This window comes from Natrix helvetica (genome assembly GCF_964273705.1).
Source record: "Natrix helvetica genome assembly, chromosome: 2".
Lineage (NCBI taxonomy): Eukaryota > Metazoa > Chordata > Lepidosauria > Squamata > Natricidae > Natrix > Natrix helvetica.
In genome coordinates, this window is record NC_138552.1 from 296,287,349 (window position 1) to 296,305,904 (window position 18,556).

The following is an 18,556-nucleotide window of genomic DNA, read 5'->3' on the forward strand; positions in this document are numbered from 1 at the left end:
ATCCCTAGCTCTGCGTAACAGAGCAAGCTCCCATGACTTGTCCCAAAGCTTCTGCCAACCTAGCAGTTCGAAAGCACATACAAAATTCAAGGAGAAAAATAGGAACCACCTTTGGTGGGAAGGGAACAGCGTTCCGTGCGACTTCGGCATTTAGTCATGCCGGCCACATGACCACGGAGACGTCTTCGGACAGCGCTGGCTCTTTGGCTTTGAAACAAAGATGAGCACCGCCCCCTAGAGGTAGGAACAACTAGCACATATATGCGAGGGGAACCTTTACCTTTAATATTCTTTACTTGCATGTAATAGCATTCCTCCAACTTCTAATTTCTACTTTTACTATCTAACCATTGGTAGAAAAAAAAACCAAGTTAAAAAAAATATTCTGTGACTTCTTTATGTTTAATATTAACCTGTCCATTTCCGCACCATCTAATTTTTTAAATTATTATTATATTTTCACTTGAAGGAGTTTCCTCATTTTTCCAATGTTGTGCAAATACAATTCTCACTGCCGTCCAAGCACGCAGCATTGAATGCATATTCCCTTTATTATATTTTTCTGGCAAAATACCTATCAAAAATATTTCTTGGCTTTAAATCTATATGTTGCTTTATCATTTTCTCTAACCATGCATGTATTTTCATCCCTTTTTTTTTTTTAGTTTTATTTCCACCACATACGGTAGTACGATGTTAATCGTAAAGTCGGGATTTTCAGCATTTCGGGAGCGATTGACAGGGGAGGGGAAGAAAAGGAAATTATCCTGCCAAATTGACTTAAAAATCCAGGCCAACAACCCGATCCGTAATGCACAAGCCCCCTTTCACAAGGAGATGGGCAATTTAGAAATAGGAAGTATAAAAAATAAATAACCTGGATACTGTGCCCAAGGAGTCATTCATGGAGGGGAACTGGGCCGTTTCTAACCATGATAAATTAAGGCAGGGGTGTCCAAACTTGGCAACTTTAAGACTTGTGGACTTCAACTCCCAGAATTCCCCAGCCAGCTCTGGCTGGGGAATTCTGGGAGTTGAAGTCCACAAGTCTTAAAGTTGCCAAGTTTGGACACCCCTGAATTAAGGTGTCCTTAATGGTCTCTGAGCTGGGTTGTCTTCTTGCAGACCCATCTAGGTAACGGCATCAGAGCTTGTAGAGTGGAGGAGGAGAAGGGGTGGGGGGAGGAGGAAGAGGAGGGGGAGGAGGAGGAGGAAGATGACCGTGGGGTCCTTGGTGTTCTCTGATCTAATTTGTTTTCTTGCAGCTGTTTCATTACCCAAATGAGCTTATATCTAGTCAGTGACTATTTATTTCTTTTATTTTATTTATTTAGCTTGTCACTCATGTTCAAGATGACAGGAATAAGAATAAACATGAATAAGAACACAAGAAATGGGTACAAATAAATGGGGAGGGTAGGCAAGCTGGTGCGCTTATGCGCTTATGCACGCCCCCTTGACGGACCTCTTAGGAATGGGGTGAGGTCCACGGTGGACAGTTCAAGGTTGAAGCTATGGAGGGGTTTGAGGATGTAACAACGGAGTCAGGTAGAGCATTCCAGGCGTTGACCACTCTGTGGCTGAAGTCGCATTTTCTGCCATCGAGTTTGGAGCAGTTGACCTTGAGTTTGTATCGATTGTGTGCCTGTGTATTATTGAGGTTGAAGCTGAAGTAGACTAACACTGATGCTGTTATTTAGTTTGGTAATGAAACGTCAGAAAACAAGCAAGCTTAGAGAGCACCAAGCACTCCTCTGAGCTACAAATATTCTCCTTTATTAGTATGATAAATAAATAATCTTTTTCTTTCTTTCTTTTTCTCTCTCTCTCACTCTCTCTGTATCACTTTCTGTCTGTCTGTTTTTTTCTTTCTTTCTCCCTCTACCTACCTACCTACCTTCCTTCCTTCCTTCCTTCCTTCCTTCCTTCTTTCCTTTTCTTCTTCCTTTCTTTCTTTCTTTCTTTCTTTCTTTCTTTCTTTCTTTCTTTCTTTCTTTCTCTTTCTTCTTTTCTTTCACTCTCCTGCCTTCCTTGTCCCCTTTTCCTTTCCCCCCTTTCCTTTCTCCATCTCTCCTTCACTTTTTGTGGTAGTGTTTCAAGAAAACCGATTCTCCGAGTCACACCGCCCTGTAAGTACTCCTGATATTACTTCTTACTCATGCCTTTCTCCGAAAACAAAATAGTCAGGATAAATGTAATCGGACGTCAGGCGTTTCTGTATTAGTCAGAAAGCAGAAAAACAGACTCCTCTCTTTAAGGCAGACAGGCCTTGAATGAGAAGCGTTCCTTCAGCCATCGTTCAAAATTGCAGCGGCGCTGAAAAATAACTTAGGAACTGCCCTCGCACTTACGACCGTCACAGCATTTCCCCAAGGTCGCGTGATCAAAATTCGACTGTTTGCCATGTATTTACAGTAGAAGTGGTGCATCATAAAATGAATGTATGATGGCTGCAGCTTCCCAGGGTCCCCTTGATGACTATTGCAACCTTCCCACCTGGCTTCTGACAAGCCAAGACCCTGTGGGAAACCCAAGGACCGTGTGACTTGTTTAACAACAACACGTAGTCCTCGACCTATGACCACAATTGAGTTCGAAATGTCCGTCGCTAAATCAGATGTTTGTTCAGTGAGTTTTGCCCCATATCCCCACTTTTTTTGCCACAGCGGTTAAGGCTGGTGAGTTGATTTGGAGAGGTATCCTATACAGCTTATTGGGCCCGTTTTTCACCCTCTCTAGGCTCCGGAGGCTTTCCTGAAGCCTGGGGAGGGCGAAAACGGCCTCCCCCAGCCATCCGGAAGGTCAAAAATCAGCTGGTCAGTACGCACCTATGCGGTGGAGCTGACGGCTCGCATGCCGGCAGATATGGCTCCGCGTTGCCACCTGTGGCACGCATGGCATAGGTTTGCCATCACGGGTCTAGACTCTAGTCTAATGGAAAGAAGGACCAGGGGAGACATGATAGCAGTGTTCCAATATCTCAGGGGTTGCCACAAAGAAGAGGGAGTCAAACTATTCTCCAAGGCACCTGAGGGCAGAACAAGAAGCAATGGGTGGAAACTAATCAAGGAGAGAAGCAACTTAGAACTGAGGAGAAATTTCCTGACAGTGAGAACAATTAATCAGTGGAACAGAAGTTGCCTCCAGAAGTTGTGAAAGCTCCAATACTGGAAGTCTTTAAGAAGATGTTGGAGAGCCATTTGTCTGAAACGGTATAGGGTTTCCTGCCTGAGCAGGGGGTTAGACTAGAAGACCTCCAAGGTCCCTTCCAACTCTGCTATTCTATTCTATGAGTTGGAAGGGACCTTGGAGGTCTTCTAGTCCAAACCCCTGCTCAAGCAGGAGTCCCTATACAATTCCTGACAAGTGGTTGTCCAATCTCTTCTTGAAAAGCTCCAGAGATGGGAAAGAAAGGAAGGAAGGAAAACAGAAGGGAATTGGAAGGGACCTTGGAGATCTTGTATATCCAACCTTGTACCAGTCTGGACGAAGGGCTGTCCAGCCTTAAAAAAAACCCAGAAATGGAGCCCCCACAACTTTTGGTGGCAAGCAGTTCCATTGGCTAATTGTCCTCACTATCAGAAAGTCTCTCCTCGGTTCTAAGTTGCTTCTCTCCTTGATTAGTTTCCACCCATTGCTTCTTGTTCTACCTTCAGGTGCCTTGGAGAATAGGTTGACTCCCTCTTCTTTGTGGCAGCCCCTGAGATATTGGAACACTGCTATCCTGTCTCCCCTAGTCCTTCTTTTCATTAAACTAGACATACCCAGTTCCTGCAGCCGTTCCTTATATGTTTGTTCCTCTTCTCTGCACTTTTCCCCCAAGTCTCAACCTCTTTTTAATAATGCTTTGACCGACACCGGATACATTCTCCCAGGTGTGGCCATAACGGAGGCTTACTAAGCATGAAGGACCTCCATTTTGGGGGTGGGAGGTTGAGGCACCCCTGCTTTTCTCATCGTTGTGTCTCCGCAACTACAAAATGAAATATTTCTTTGGCTCTCCGCCTCTTGATCGATTGACAGATTGTGTTTGAAATGTCGTTGCTACTAATTGTGTTCTTTTTGTTGCTTGGGGTTTTAATTTCCTGTTTGCTGCCCAGAGTCACGGTGTGAGATGGGCAGCCCTTATAAATGGCTTTAATTAATTTCTGGTAGCGCCCCAATAAAAACCGCGGCTCTTAGCTCAGCCGGTGGCTATACTGGCTGTATTTTTACCGGAGGGCCCAGGAATCGATTCGTTTTTGTTCCTTTATTTATGTTTGTTTTGTTTTGTTTGTTTGTTTTGTTTTATTGGATTTATATGCCGCCCTTCTCCCAAAGGACTCAGGGCGGCGTACAACATTAAAAAATATATATCACGAAAGTTAAAAAGAAATTAGATATTTATTTATTTATTGGCAATCACAGTTAATTTGATACTTCTTTTTCTTTTTTTCAGGTAAAGGAATTCGCACTCTGGAGCAACCTCTTAGATGATCCGTGTGACTTCAGATGGCTAGTGCCGTTGAACTGTTGCTTTGATTTCAAACTTTAAATAAATCAAATGTATAACTTACCCATGTTCAAGCGACATTAACATTTAGAACTGATCCACTTTCAAGCGACAATAAAATGTACAGAATAACGGAGCTGGAAGGGACCTTGTAGGTCATCCAGTCCAACCCCCCCCCCCTGGCCCAAGCAGGAGACCTTACACCATTTCTGACAGATGACAGTCCATTCTCTTTTTAAAAGCCTCCTGATGAAGCTCCCACAACTTCTGAATAACAATAATAACAGAATAACAGAGTTGGAAGGAACCTTGTAGGTCATCTAGTCCAGCCCCAGCCCAAGCAAGAAACCCTATACTATTTCTGATAGATGTTAGTCCAGACTCTTCTTGAAAGCCTCCAGTGATGAAGCTCCCATACCTTCCAAAGGCAACTTCTGTTCCATTAGTTGATTATTCTCACTTGTCAGAAAATTTCTCCTTATTTCCAGGTTGAATCTCTCCTTGGTCAGTTTCCATCCATTGTTCCTTCTCTGGCCTTCAGGTGCTTTGGAGAATAGCTTGACTCCCTCTTCTTTGGGGCAGCCCCTCAAATATTGGAAGATGCTCTCCTGTCTCCCCTGGTCCTTCTCTCCCCTAGACTAGCCAGGCCCAGTTCCTGCAACCGTTCATCGGATGTTTGAGCCTCCAGTCCCCTAATCATCTTTCTTGCTCTTCTCTGCACTCTTTCTAGAGTCTCAATGTCTTTTTATAGTGTGGTGACCAAAACTGGATGCAGTACTCTATGTGTGGCCTTACTAAGGCTAGTGGTACCTCCCTTGATCTTGATTCTATCTCTTGGTTAATGCAATTTAGGATTGCTTTGGCTGCCGCTGCACACGGCTGGCTCGTAATTTATCCAACATCAAAACAGATGCTCCCTTATTGGCTTAGTTTAGTTTTCCTGACCGATGTGGACTAATCAGGCTTCAAAAGCAGTTAGGGAACAATGAACTGGTTTCCATGTTCGCGCCAGGCCTCTGGCATTCACCCCTTTGAAGAAATACAGGGCTGTTAAAATGGGTTTGGTAACGACAGGCTGACTAAGGCTGCTCTAATGCTTTCTCACCCTGGAGGCTCATGATGGAGAAATGACTCTCTTGCCTCATTTGTGCCTCTGGCACGGACTGGAAAACTTCCCAGAACTTCTTGCCAAGAACATCTTTTCACAACTGCAGTCTTCTGAATGTGCTGAGGTGCCTGACGCGGAGGCATTTGGCTCAGTGGTGGGCTCCTACCAGTTTGGACCAGTTTGGCCGAACCAGTAGTACCTTGGCGGCTGGGTAGCTGGAACTGGCAGCGACCCAGACCTGCCCCATCCCCGAATTGGTTCTCCCGGTGGCATCGTAGGTGCCACCATTTTGGTTTTTGCTTCTGCGCAAGCGCAGAGATTCAACCTGATTCGTCGAAGGGTCTGAGAGTTCCCTATAAAAGGGCTGCTGTCAGACTGAACCTTCGTGGGATTGTACATAGTTGCTACTGAGTTAATAAAGAGCTGTTGTTGCCTAAGCCTCAGTGTGCCTTTCCTTTACCCGATCTAACAAGCAGTTTCCCCCAAACAATCCAGGCCCTCATTATAGCCACCTCGGGAGTACGGAAGGCTGAGTCAACCTTGAGAGTCAGCCTGAAATGCTGCATTCTAACCACTGCACCACCACGGCTTCCTTCCTTCCTTCCTTCCTTCCTTCCTTCCTTCCTTCCTTCCTTCCTTCCTTCCTTCCTTCCTTCCTTCCTTTCTCCCTCCCTTCCCAAGCAATAACCCTTAGACTTATATACACCTTCACAGTGCTTTCTAGCCCTCTCTAAGCGGTTTACAGAGTCAGCCTTTTGCCCCCAACAATCCGGGTCCTCGTTTTACCCACCTCGGAAGGACGGAAGGCTGAGTCAACCTTGAGCTGGTCAGGATCGAGCTTCCTGGCTGTAGGCAGAGTTTAGCCTGCAATATTGCATTCTAACAACTGCAACAACATTCCGTCCTTCTTTCTTTCTTTCCTTTCCTCCCTCCCTCCTTCTTTCTTCCTTCCTTCCTTTCCTCCTCCCTCCCTCCCTCCTTCCTTCCTTCTTGTCTTCCTTCCTCCCCCCCTTCCTTCCCAAGGAATAGCCCTTAGACTTATATACCACTTCACAGTGCTTTTACAGCCCTCTCTAAGCAGTTTACAGAGTCAGCCTCTTGCCCCTAACAATCTGGGTCCTCATTTTGCCCACCTCGGAAGGATGGAAGGCTGAGCTAACCTTGACTGGTCAGGATTGAACTTGCTGGCTGTGGGCAGAGTTTAGCCTGCAAACTGCCTTCTAAGAACTGCAACAACATTCCTTTCTCCCTCCTTCCCTCCCTCCCTCCCTCCCTCTTTCCTTCCTTCTTTCCTTCCTTCCTTCCTTCCTTCCTTCCTTCCTTCCTTCCTTCCTTCCCAAGAATAGCACTTAGACTTATATACCACTTCGCAGTGCAACAATCTGAATCCTCATTTGACCCAACTCTCAAGGACGGGAGATTGAGTCAACTTTGAGCTGGAATTGAACTTGCTAGCTGTGGGCAGAGTCAGCCAGGACTACTGCCTTCTAATCACTGCACCACCACAGCTTCCTTCCTTCCTCTCATTCCCATCTCCTCCCACACTCCCGCTTCCTAATTCCTCCTTCCGTCCCTCCCTCCCTTCTATAGAATCATAGAATAACAGAGTTGGAAGGGACCTTGGAGGTCTCCTAGTCCAGCCCCCTGCACAACCGGGAGGCCTTTTCATATCATTCCAGACAAATGGCTCTCCATTATCTTCTTAGAAACCTCCAGGAATGGAGCACCCACAACCTCTGGTGGCAGGCTGTTCCACTGGTTAATTGTTCTCACTGTCAGGAAATTCCTCCTTAATTCCAGGTTGTTTCTCTCCTTGGTTAGTTTCCACCCATTGCTTCTTGTTCTGTCCTCAGGTGCCTTGGAGAATAGCTTGACCCCCTTCTTCTTTGGGGCAACCCCATAGATATTGGAAGACTGCTATCCTGTCTCCCCTGGTCCTTCTTTTCATTAATCTAGACCAGTGTTTCTCAAACTTGGCGACTTTAAGTCCTGTGGACTTCAACTCCCAGAATCCCCCAGCCAGCATAGCTGGCTGGGGAATTCTGGGAGTTGAAGTCCACAGGACTTAAAGTCGCCAAGTTTGAGAAACACTGATCTAGACATACCCAATTCCAGCAACCGTTCTTCGTATGCTTTATTAATTCCAGTCCCTTAATCCTCTTTGTTGCTCTTCTGTATTGCCATCAAATGGCTTCTACTCTACTCCCGTAAAATGGCTTCTATTGTACAGAGCAATGGCATTGCCATGGTAACGGTGTCACTACTCCACAGGGGGGCTCCCTCTGGTAAGGGGGAAAATCCAAGATTAGAAATTACATTTGGTACAGACTTTTTCTCTCCTATAAATAAATACCCAGGCAACGTCGGTGTCAGGTTTCCAAATAGCATCCAAAATTAAATCAGAGTCCAAGGCAAAGCATTACTCTAAGTCCCAATTGATGAAGAGAGCCATGTTGGCACATCTGTGGGAAACCCGAATCTGAAAGCTTCCCGGTTTTCCCCACCTGGTTGAAAGTTCAAGATCTTGCCCCCCCACACCCACCAGCCCATCCCATGGTCCCATCTCCCACTGCCACGCTGGCAGCTTCCACCCACCCAGTTCTGGTCAGGTGCAGAGGTGCAGAGACAAAGGATGACCTTGGCTTTCCAGAAAGAATGTTGTTATGGCTACCTAGCATCTAACTCCGTATTTTCCCACAATAGGAAATGCATAGTAGAAGAATAGAAAGTATGGCAGACCAAAGATCCAAAAGAAAAGATGGCTGTAGGCCTGACAACATCTTCTTTACACGTGATCCATGGAAATGCAGCGTCTTCTTGTCCCATTCTGTCCTGGCCGTTATGCGCCTCTATTGTGTCTGCTAGGGAATAATTTGTTCTCCTGGACCAGGTAAAGGGCGACCAATAACAACCCAGGTTAAAACAGCTTGCCCTGCGTCGTGGGGGCGGTGATGCAATTTAGTTTTCTGTCCCGATGATCAAAAGCTAGGAACACAAAAGGTGGATCTTGCAAGATAGTTATCAGCAGGAAATACTCGTACCGGCATAAGGAATATTACCCAAGTTGTGTCAAAAGATGGATGTCAAACAGGAAGAGCGAATCATGCCAGGAGTTGGGATTGGAAAATTTTAGCAATCAGTTCTCTGCCCGGTTGCTGGGCGGGCGTGGCCATGGGGGTGTGGCCTATTCTGCATCCTCATGGTACGGGGAGGGGCGATTTTGCTCTCCCCAAGCTCCAGAGGAGGGCTTTTGAGCCTCCCGGAGGGTGAAAACAGCCTCCCGCAGCCTCCGGTGCGTTTCCGGACTTCCGGGAGGCCTGTTTTTCGTCCTCCCGGAGTCTCTGCACGAGTCCTGCACTTACCTGGCATGATGAACGGGCCACGTTGAGACTCCTGGGAGGGGCGGGGTGGGCGCGGCCAGCCGGTTCTTGCAACAACCGGTTGGGCGAACCGATACGAACTGGCTGAATCTCTCACCCCTGGCAGTCATCCCAACATGACGATGATGGGAACTGGAATTCTGGGAGTTGAAGTCCACCTGTCTTAAACATGTCAAGGTTGAGAGATAATCCTGAAAGTGTATGTAAGTTAAATAAGTACCTTTTAAAAAAGATGATGATGAGTCCACGGGGAAAGTGAGACTGGGAGAAAGATGGGACGTGGCTCCCTGCATCCTGATTAACAGCCTTGAATATTTAGCCAGAAGTTCAAAGATTCTAATCTGGGAATTGCTTATCCTTGAGCAAATCAAAATAACCCTCAATTAAATCTGAAGGAGGTAATAAATAGGGTTTTTTTTTTTCCGCCTGGAAGCCAGAATGAATCCTAGGGGAATGATCCCAGCCAAGGAAACACTTAGGAGCAGGAAAAACAACCTGTACCATCTTCCCCTTCCTGCTCCATCCACAGCGTTGATGGGAGTTGGAGTCCAAGACCGGCTTATAGAATTCATAGAATCCTAGGGCTGGAAGGGACCTTAAGAGACCTTTCTTTCTTTCTTTCTTTCTTTCTTTCTTTCTTTCTTTCTTTCTTTCTTTCTTTCTCTTGTTTCTCTTTCTTTCTTTTCTTTTTCTTTTTCCCTCCTTTTTCTTCTTCTTTCTTTTTCTTCTTTTCTTTCTTTCTTTTTCTTCCTCTCTTACTCCTTCCCTCCCTCCCTTTCTCTTTCTTTCTTTTTCTCCCTCCCTCCGTCCCTTCCTTCTTTCCTTTCCTTTCTCCTCCTTTCCTTTCCTTCCTCTTGCTTCTTTCTTTCCTTTCCCTTTTCCTTCCTTCCTTCCTTCCTTCCTTCCTTCCTTCCTTCCTTCCTTCCTTCCGTTTCCCTTCCTCTCCTTTCTTCCTCTCCTTCCTTTCTTCTTTACCCTTTCCCTCCTTCCTTCTTCCTCCCTCCCTCCCTTCCTGAACCATACAAGCATAGGACTGGAAGGGACCTTGGAGGTCTTCTAGTCCAGCCCCCTGCTCAAGCAGGAGTACCTATACCATTTCAGATAAGTGACTATCTCTTTTTTAAAATCTCCAATGATGGAGCCACCCACAAGTTCTGGTGGCAAGCTGGTTAATTGTCCTCACTGTCAGGAAGCTTCTCCTTAGTTCCAGGTTGTTTCTCTCCTGGATTAGTTTCCATCCTTTGTTTCTTGTCCTGCCTTCTGGGGCTTTTGAGAACAGGTAGCCTTCCCCCTCTCCTCTGTCAGCCCCTGAAGTAGAGTAACAGAGTTGGGAGGGACCTTGGAGGTCTTCTAGTCCAACCCCCTGCCTAGGCAGGAAACCCTACACCACATCAGACAAATGGATATCCAGCCTCTTCTTGTAGGAAGACAACTTGCTCGCCCTTGGGAGAAACACCCATGCAGAGGTGCATTTGCAAAGGGAGAGGCCGCGGGAGGAAAGGTTGACCTGTTCTCAGAATTGTACTTCATGCTGGGTGGAGAAGAACAATCATGCACAGCCATAAAGGGCATAATAATGTTGCTTCACATTCCCAAGGCACAGCACAGGCAACGGGTGGAAAAACCTGATTGGTTTGCAAGGGGCGTTAGGGCAGTTCCAGCTTGCCTGGGGGGGGGGTATCTGAAACCTGCTTCAGAAGGTGACCTCGAGGTCATTTAGACTGACCCGCTTGCTCGACGTGTTTATTTCACAAAACGCCACCATTCTTATTCTACAGATGGACAAGCAACACCGAATATTAGATCTTGGGGAATTAAACCACTTTGGGAAAATGGTTTTGAAAAGTGGTGCTGGGAAGCCACTTAAGTAAACAATTTAAAGTCAAAAACTTAAACACACCGAATGGATAAATGACTCCTGAGCAGTGTTTTCAAAACCGCCTTTCTTGCACGTATGCATTTTAAATAATTAAATTTAATTAAATTTAAATTAAATTAAATTTAATGTTATTTTTAAAATTTCTTTTCTGAAGCTCTCAAATTGATGTAGGGAGGCAGCCCTGGGCGAAGGATCGTGATTGGGAACAGAAATTCTTTTGCAAGCAAGAAATCGTTAAGCTATCTGGGTGAATTTGGGCCAGTCTCCCTTGCCCAGCCCAGCCCACCTCGCAGGATGGTTGTGCTTGGGAAAACAGGAGAAGGGAGGAGGATTAGCTTTGTTCATCCCCTTGCATTATTTGTAAAAAATAATAAAGGTGGGAGACAGATAAATAGACTGATTGGATGGATGGATGGATGGATAGATGGATGGATAGAGTTAGTGAGAGATGATGGATGGATGATAGATAGATGGATGGATGGATGGGTGGGTGGGTGGGTGGATTGTAGATGGATGGATAGATTGTATATGGATGGATGGATGGATAGAGTTAGTGAGAGATGATGGATGGATGATAGATAGATGGAAGGATGGATGAATGAATGGATGGGTAGATGGATTGTAGATGGATGGATAGATTGTATATGGATGGATGGATGGATGGATGGATGGATGGATAGATTGTATATGGATGGATGGGTGGGTGGGTGGTACATAGATGGATGGATGGATGGTAGATGGATCGATGGATGCATAGGTGAGTGGGTGGGTGATGGGTGGGTGGGTGGTAGATGGATGGGTGGGTGGGTGGGTGGGTGGATGAATAGATAGATAGATAGATAGATAGATAGATAGATAGATAGATAGACAGACAGATAGACAGATAGAGTTAGCGAGAGAAGATGGATGGATGATAGATAAATGGATGGATGGGTGGGTGGGTGGGTGGATTGTAGATGGATGGATGGATGGGTAGGTGGATGGATTGGATGGTACATAGATGGATGGATAGTAGATGGATGGATGGAAGGATGGGTGGGTGGATGGATGGATAGACAGACAGATAGCGTTAGTGAGAGATGATGGATGGATGATAGATAGATGGATGGATGGATGGATGGATGAATAGATAGCGTTAGTGAGAGATGATGGATGGTAGATAGCTGGATAGATGGATGGATGGATGAACAGATAGAGTTAATGAGAGATGATGGACGGATGGTAGATAGATAGGTGGGTAAATGGCTGGATGGATGGTAGATGGATGGATGGGTGGGTGGATAGATGGGTGGTACTGCATAGATAATGGGTGGATAGAGATGGATGGAGAGAGGGGGGGAGGAAGCGAGGGGGAGGGAAGCAGGCATCCTTAGGAACCCCTTTTAGATCTGCTCACCAACAACCCTGCTTCACCCAGCAGGTTCCCCGGGCTGATCCTTTTCCCTTCCCCAACTCCCTCCCTCCCTGTTGCCTTTGCTGGCAGCATCCCAACCCTCTCCCCCCGCCCCGCCTCCCGCCCTGGAGAAAATCGCGCGCGGGCCCTTTAAGAGCCGCCCCGCCCTTTCCGTCCCTCCCTCCGTCGCGAAGCCGGAGCGCGACGCGCGGCCAGGATTGACCACCGCCGCCCCCCGTCGCGGGGCCACTTCCTGCTTCCGAGGCTATATAAGCGCCGTTTCCGGCGCCCGGCTGGTTGGTGGCGAGGCGGCAGCGGCGGCGGTTCTGCCCGGAGGGCTCGCGATGTGCGTCCCAGGTGCGTTGCCATGGGGACGGCGGAGGGAGGGGGGCGACGCCGGGGTTGCTATGGGGACGGCCGTTGGCCCGGGAGCCGGGCGGGCGAGGGCTCATCCCGGGGAGGGGGGGGCGAATGACCAGCGAGCTTCTGAGCATATTCAGAGTGCTTCCTGCCTCTAGCCCGCTTGCGGGTGAGGCGGGGGGGGGGGGCTAAGAATCCTAAAAATAGACACCCCCCAAAAAAGCATCGCCTAAAAATCTTCCATCTGCTCCAAATTTGACTTTTCATCCCAATTTAAATCAGTCCCCCCCCCCCCAAATTGGCTGCTATAAAATGGGGGGGGAATACTTCATCTCCCATAATCCCCCAGCCAGCAAAGAATTCTGGGAGTTGAAGCCCCCCCCCATCCCTTAAATCAACCAGATTTTTTAAAAATAATAATTTAAATGAAATTAACCCCTAAATTTGGGGTGGTTTTTTTTGGCAGGCACAGTTTTGGGGTGCAGCAAAATGGAGGCAATTTGAGGAGAGGCGGGGGGCTCAGCGGAAGGATTTGGATGCCATCCCAAAATGAGGGATCGTATTGATGCTGATGGCAGAAAAAGAAATACATAAAATGTACAATACAGGCAGTCCTCGACTTACAACCGTTCGTTTAGTGACCAAAGTTGCAAGGGCACTGAAAAAAAGTGGCTTGTGTCCATTTCCCCCATTTTCAACCGTTACAGCATCCAAATTCAGACCCTTGGCCACTGATTCATATTTACGACTGTCGCTGTGTCCCGGGGTCGCGTGATCCCCTTTTGCGACCTTTTGACAAGCGAAGTCAAGGGGCAAGACAGATTCGCTTAACAACCATATTGCTAATTTTAACAGCTGCAGTGATTCACTTAACAACCGTGGCAAGAAAAGTCATAAAATGGACCACAACTCACTTAACCAATGTCTCACTCAACAACATGAGTTTTGGCCTCAGTTGTGGTCATAAATCAAGGACTGCCTGTACATCAATTTCCAATGGATGGTGTGTGTGACATCTCCATGATCCTCCTTCAATTTCTGGGGCTGTGAAATTGTTCCCCAAAAGAATGAGAATCATGTATTAAATTCCATAAATTCTTTCTTTTATTATCCTCTTTGGACCCATCCCTCCTCTCCCAGAAATCTGGAGAGAAAAATAAGAATATGCCACTGTTGACTTTAGCAATTCGTTTTCAGAGTATTCAGTTTGATGGGTGGCTTTTAAAACTATGTCCCATGCTAGCTAGAATTACGTATGCACAAAATTGGAAAAATGGAAGTACACCTTCCGATGAAATGGTAATAAAGAACATATTATTTCTAATATAGAAAGTAAGTAATAAGTTCAATAAATAAATAAATAAATAAATAAATAAATAAATATTAAGAGTGTGCCAAAATGGACAGATAGAACTTAAAGATAAAGGAGAAACAGAATATCACTCAATATGGGTCTTGTGGTATAAATGGCTAGATAATAGCTGCAGAGACTAGACAATTAACAATGAAAGAAGATTAACAAAATAGAAATAAATACAGGTATAAAGATATACATGAGAATATACATTGTTGGCAATAGTATTATCAGACTAAACGTGATGATAGCTTAAAATGTATATAGAGCGATAAAGGTATAGAGTGTTATGGTACAACTATGGAAACAATGGATATAACTTATGTTGTACAATATGTATTTAAAAAGAGAAGATACTATATGATTAAGAGAATAACGGTTACGATTAGGGTGTACAGCCCCATATATATATATATATTTAAAGGACTTAATACAGGGGTGTCCAAACTTGGGAACTTTAAGACTTGTGGACTTCAACTCCCAGAATTCCCCAGCCAGCTCTGCTGGCTGGGGAATTCTGGGAGTTGAAGTCCACAAGTCTTAAAGTTCCCAAGTTTGGACACCCCTGACTTAATACAACCTACCGCTGTTGCAAAATTGAAACTGTGATGTAGAATAAAGGAAAATATACAATAAAAACATTTATTTTTTTTAAAAAGCCAAGTATATCCCATGCTTTTTCCATGTATATTTTACGGTTTGCAATGTGTTTCCCCCAATATTCTGATAAAAGAGAATATCTGTTGCTTAGGGTTGAACTGTGGGATTCTCTTGGTGGTTTTCTTGCAGACGTTTCACAACCCAAACTAGCTAACGTCATCAGTGCTACTTTGGGGCTGGTTTCATTTTTTTACTCTTCAAATCGGTCACGTTGGTTAGGAAGGGACACCTCTGTACGTTGGAGAGGCGGGTAATAAGTATTTGGGAACCGCTCTTGGTTATTTTCCTGCTTTTTAAGAGCTGCACAAAAAGAGAGAGTGACACGTAAGAGGATCCAATGAGCAGCGGAAGCAACCCCTGAAAGCGAGAATCAACGTGGGCAGCTGGAAGGTGGGGCCACATCAAACCACATTTTAGCCCCGCGGCTGTACGTTAAACGCTCGCCCGCAAGAGAATTAACTTTCTCAACCAGCTTACAAAGTCTTTGTTGCGATACCTTTGAGACTTCACCCAGGGCATTTCCTCTCTGTAAGCAGTAACCAGCCAGCCATCTCGAGATCAGGAATGTTTTCCCAAAACCTTATCTTTACTATTATCTGCATTAATAGAGGGATAGGATCAAGATCACAAGAAGTTCTAGTACAGCCTTACAAAGCTTTCGTAAGAGGCCATGTCATGTCCCAAAGGTGCTTTTTCAAGAGGCAACTGGGGTTTTGTTTTTGGAAAGAACCAAAAAGTCCAGTTGCCTCTTGAAAAAACACCGTTGGGCCGCACCTGGAATGCTGAATCCAGTTTTGGTTGCCACGATCCAAAAAAGATGTGGAGACTCTGGAAAGAGTGCAGAGAAGAGCAACAGAGAGGATGAGGGGCCTGGAGCTCAAGCATACGAAGAACGGTTGCAGGAACTGGGAATGTCTAGAGAAAAAATTAGGGGTGACATGGTAGCAGTATTCCAGTATCTGAGGGGCTGCTGCAAAGAAGAGGGGGCTAAATTATTCTCCAAAGCACCTGAAGGCAGGACAAGAAACAATGGTTGGAAACTAACCAAAGAGAGAAGCAACCTGGAATTAAGGAGAATATTTCCTAACAGTGAGGACCAGTGGAACAGCTTGCCACCCGAAGTTGTGGTTGCTTCATCACTGGAGGTTTTTAAGAAACTGGATAGCCACTTGTCTGAAATGGTATAGGATTGCTTGAGCAGGGGGCTGGACTAGAAGACCTCCAAGGTCCCTCTCAGCATGTTCTATTCTGATTATTATTGTTATATCAAGGAGAAACTTCCTGACAGGGAGGACAATTAACCAGTGGAACACCTTGCCTCCTGAAATCGTGGGAGGTTTCATCACGGGAGGTTTTTAAGAAGAGACTAGGCAACCACTTGTCTGAAATAGTACGGGTTCTCCTGCTTCAGCAGGGGGCTGGACTAGAAGACCTCTAAGGTCCCTTGCAGCTCTATTTCTATTCTAGTCCAGAGAAAAGAAGCACTGGGGGGGCCACGAGAGCAGTCTTCCAGTATTTGAGGGGCTGCCCCAAAGAAGAAGGAGTCAAGCTATTCTCCAAAGCACCCAAAGGCAGGAGAAGAAGCAACGGATGGAAATTAATCAAGGAGAGAAGCAACTTGGAATTAAGGAGAAATTTCCTGACGGTGAGGTCAATTAACCAGTGGAACAGCTGGCCACCAGAAGTTGTGGGCGCTCCATCACTGGAGGTTTTTAAGAAGAGCCTGGACAGTCATTTGTCTGAAATGGTATAGGGTCTCCTGCTTGAACCAGGGGGCTGGACTAGAAGACCTCCGAGGTCCCTTCAAAACTCCCATTATTATGCTATGTTCTTTTTTTTTTTTTTAACCCTTTTGAATTCTGCAGGCTTAAGCTTGAAGAAATCGGGCGCGTTCCTCAAAGCCTTGAAAGGGGAACCGCGCTATCTCTTGGCCCAGAATGTGGCTACGTCAACGGACCTGCTGGACGGAAGCCTTGACCGGGACGTTCTCCAAAACACCCTGCAGGTCTTCCAGCATGCAGTCCCAGCCGAAGGGAAGCCGGTCACCAACCAGAAGAATTCAGGTAAACTGCTGCTCACAGCTACAGTCCAGTCCTCGAATTGCCACCGCAATTGGGCCACAGAAAGGGGTGGTACGGTGGCTTAGAGGTGGAGCTCTCTCCTCAGTTCAGTCCTAGGTAGAGGCAGATATTTCTCTCTCTCGGCACAATGAGAATGTATCTGCTGAACAAAACTCCACATTGGCATCAGGGAAGGGCATCCGGCCAGGAAAACACTCTGCTAGCTCCATTCAGATGCCTAAACTCCACCCTGCAAGGGATTATTGGGTCGTTAAAAGATGATGAATTGAGCCACAGAAAGTTCCGTTGCTAAGCAAGACAGTCGTTAAAGTGAGTTCTGCCCCGTTTTCCTCCCTTTCTTCGACCCAGTTGTGAAGTTGAATCGTGGTTTAAGTAGGTCACGCGGTTGTTAAGTGAATCTGGCTTCTAGGAAAGCTGACGTGAACCCTGGGACACTGTGACCGTCATAAATACGAAGCAGTTGCCAAGCATCCTGATTTTGATCAGGTGATCTGAGAGAGTCATTAAGTGTGAGAAAATGGTCACAAGTCACTAACTTTGAACGGTCACCAAACAAAAAATGTTGTAATTCGAGGACTATATAATTTTTTAAAAAATCATTATATTGTTATAAAACTGCTCTGCCTGAAAGAGAGAGTAGAGGGCTTCACCCATCTGCTGGGTGTCGTCCCTCCTTCCCCCCCAGGATCGTAACCATCAGCCAGGGCTACCGACCAAAAAAAAACACTATATTGTTTTCTTTAATTATTCAATTTTTATAGCCACCCATCTTAATCCAGTGACTCTGGCTGGCCGACAGGTTCTAAGTATTAATGAAAACAATTTAAACAAATTTAAATATCCTTTAAACAAATTAAAAACATCCAAGGTGAATATATGCAGCAGCCGAGATAATTAGCCAATTCACAGTTAATTAAGAAAGAAGTTGATGCATTCAATGCCCCAGGCTCTGTAACACAGCCAAGTTTTAAAAGTTTTTTAAAAATAAAACCTTACGGAAGGTCCTCGACTTACAACCGCCAACCGAGCCCAGAATTTCCATTGCTGAGCGAGACGGCTAAGTGTGTTTCTCGTTTTATGACCTTTCCTGCTTCCCCCGTTGACTTAGCCGAAGGGTGTCTAAACTTGGGGACTTTTAAGACTTGTGGAGTTGAAGTCCACAAGTCTTTAAGTTCCCAAGTTTAGACACCCCTGATGTTAGCTTGTCAGAAGGCCACCAAAGGGGTCACGTCACGACGCACACACATTCACACACACACTCACTCAGTCCAAAAGGCAACGTGGACTTTTCTGGTGTTTTTTTTCCCTCTGAAAACATTTTGCTTCTCATTTAAGAAGCTTCTTCAGAGTTCTTTCCTTCTTGTCATTCTGTCATTCATTCATTTTCCTTTCTTTCTTTCTTTCCTTCTTTCCTTTTTTCTTTATTTCTTTCTCTCACTGTTTCCTTCCTTCCTTCCTCCTGCCCATCTTAATCAATCTTATCTTTCTTTCTTTCATTTTGCCCATCTTTTCTTTTTCTTCCATTCTTTATTTCCTTTTGCCCATCCTTTCTTTCTTTCTCTTTGTTTCTCTCTTTCCTTCTGTCCATCTTTCTTTCTTTCTTCCTTTTCCTCTCTCTCCCTTTCTTTGCCTTTTTCTTTCCTTCTTTCTTCTTTCTTTTCTTTTTTGCTTTCTTTCTTGTTCTCTCTCTTTCCTTCCTTCTTTCCTTCCTTTTGCCCATCTTAATCAATATTTCTGTTCTTTTGCACATCCTTTTCTTTCTTTCTTTTATCCTTTCTTTCCTCCTGTCCATCTTTCTTTCTCTCTCTCTTCCGTCCATCTTTCTTTCATTTCTCTTTCTGTCTTGTCT

At 45.5% G+C, this 18,556-nt stretch overlaps 2 protein-coding genes and 1 long non-coding RNA gene across 4 annotated transcripts in view; all 3 read left to right on the forward strand.

Moving 5' to 3' along the window:
- TMIGD1 (transmembrane and immunoglobulin domain containing 1) overlaps positions 1-5,981 on the forward strand; it is a 21,640-nt gene extending 15,659 nt beyond the window's left edge. For both annotated transcript variants that reach the window (XM_081945500.1, XM_081945501.1), the window contains 2 exons: positions 2,092-2,129; positions 4,439-5,981. In XM_081945500.1, coding sequence (XP_081801626.1) covers positions 2,092-2,129; positions 4,439-4,442 — 42 coding nt within the window. In that variant the 3' untranslated portion in view covers positions 4,443-5,981. The remainder of the gene's footprint in view (positions 1-2,091; positions 2,130-4,438) is intronic.
- The window catches only part of LOC309388305, a 393,048-nt gene that overhangs the window by 343,672 nt on the left and 30,820 nt on the right, over positions 1-18,556 (forward strand). The gene's annotated exons all lie outside the window — the stretch shown is intronic.
- The window catches only part of BLMH (bleomycin hydrolase), a 36,929-nt gene continuing 30,820 nt past the window's right edge, over positions 12,448-18,556 (forward strand). Inside the window, exons 1-2 of the mRNA XM_081945463.1 lie at positions 12,448-12,609; positions 16,492-16,689. Coding sequence (XP_081801589.1) covers positions 12,597-12,609; positions 16,492-16,689 — 211 coding nt within the window. The 5' untranslated portion in view covers positions 12,448-12,596. The remainder of the gene's footprint in view (positions 12,610-16,491; positions 16,690-18,556) is intronic.